General features: G+C 46.0%; 1 protein-coding gene across 1 annotated transcript in view; it reads left to right on the forward strand.

The window, feature by feature from the left end:
- The first annotated feature begins 429 nt into the window (after positions 1-429).
- LOC106320843 overlaps positions 430-605 on the forward strand; it is a 6,710-nt gene continuing 6,534 nt past the window's right edge. Inside the window, exon 1 of the mRNA XM_013759194.1 lies at positions 430-602. Within this exon, the coding sequence (XP_013614648.1) occupies positions 441-602 (162 nt within the window). The 5' untranslated portion in view covers positions 430-440. The remainder of the gene's footprint in view (positions 603-605) is intronic.

Here is a 605-nt window from a genome sequence, read left to right on the forward strand (position 1 = left end):
CTGTACCTAGCTTGTTCACTCAAGGGCTGATGCCAGACAAGTTTGATGGCAAAGGCTTCAAAACGTGGCAGAAGAAGATGATGTTCTTTCTGACAACGAAGAAACTGGATAAGTTCATCTAGGAGGACAAGCCCCTGATTCCGTACGGGATTGATGATGTTCACAGTCTTGCAACTGTTGACATATGGGTGCATTCCGACTTCATCTGCAAAGGTTACATTTTGGGTCATCTCATTGACCCATTGTACCGTGTCTACGTTGAGATCCCCACGGCAAAAGAGCTATGGAGATCACTGGACAAGAAGTATAGAGGTGAGGACGCTGGCTGCCAGAAGTATGTGGTCTCAAAGTTCCACGACTTCAAGATGGTGGATTCAAAACCCATAATGGATCAGGTGGAAGCGCTTCAGCTCATTTGCTATGAAATCGCTGCTGAAGGAATGTCCATCTGTGAGACATTCACAACTCTCAGCTTCATTGAAAAGATTCCTCCAAGCTATGCCGATTTCAAGAACTACTTGAAGCACAAGAAGAAGAAGATGGGGCTCGAGGAGCTCATCATGAGGCTTCAGATGGAATCCAGAAACCGAATTGCTGACAAGGTC

Source organism: Brassica oleracea, unplaced genomic scaffold (assembly GCF_000695525.1).
Source record: "Brassica oleracea var. oleracea cultivar TO1000 unplaced genomic scaffold, BOL UnpScaffold01089, whole genome shotgun sequence".
NCBI lineage: Eukaryota > Viridiplantae > Streptophyta > Magnoliopsida > Brassicales > Brassicaceae > Brassica > Brassica oleracea.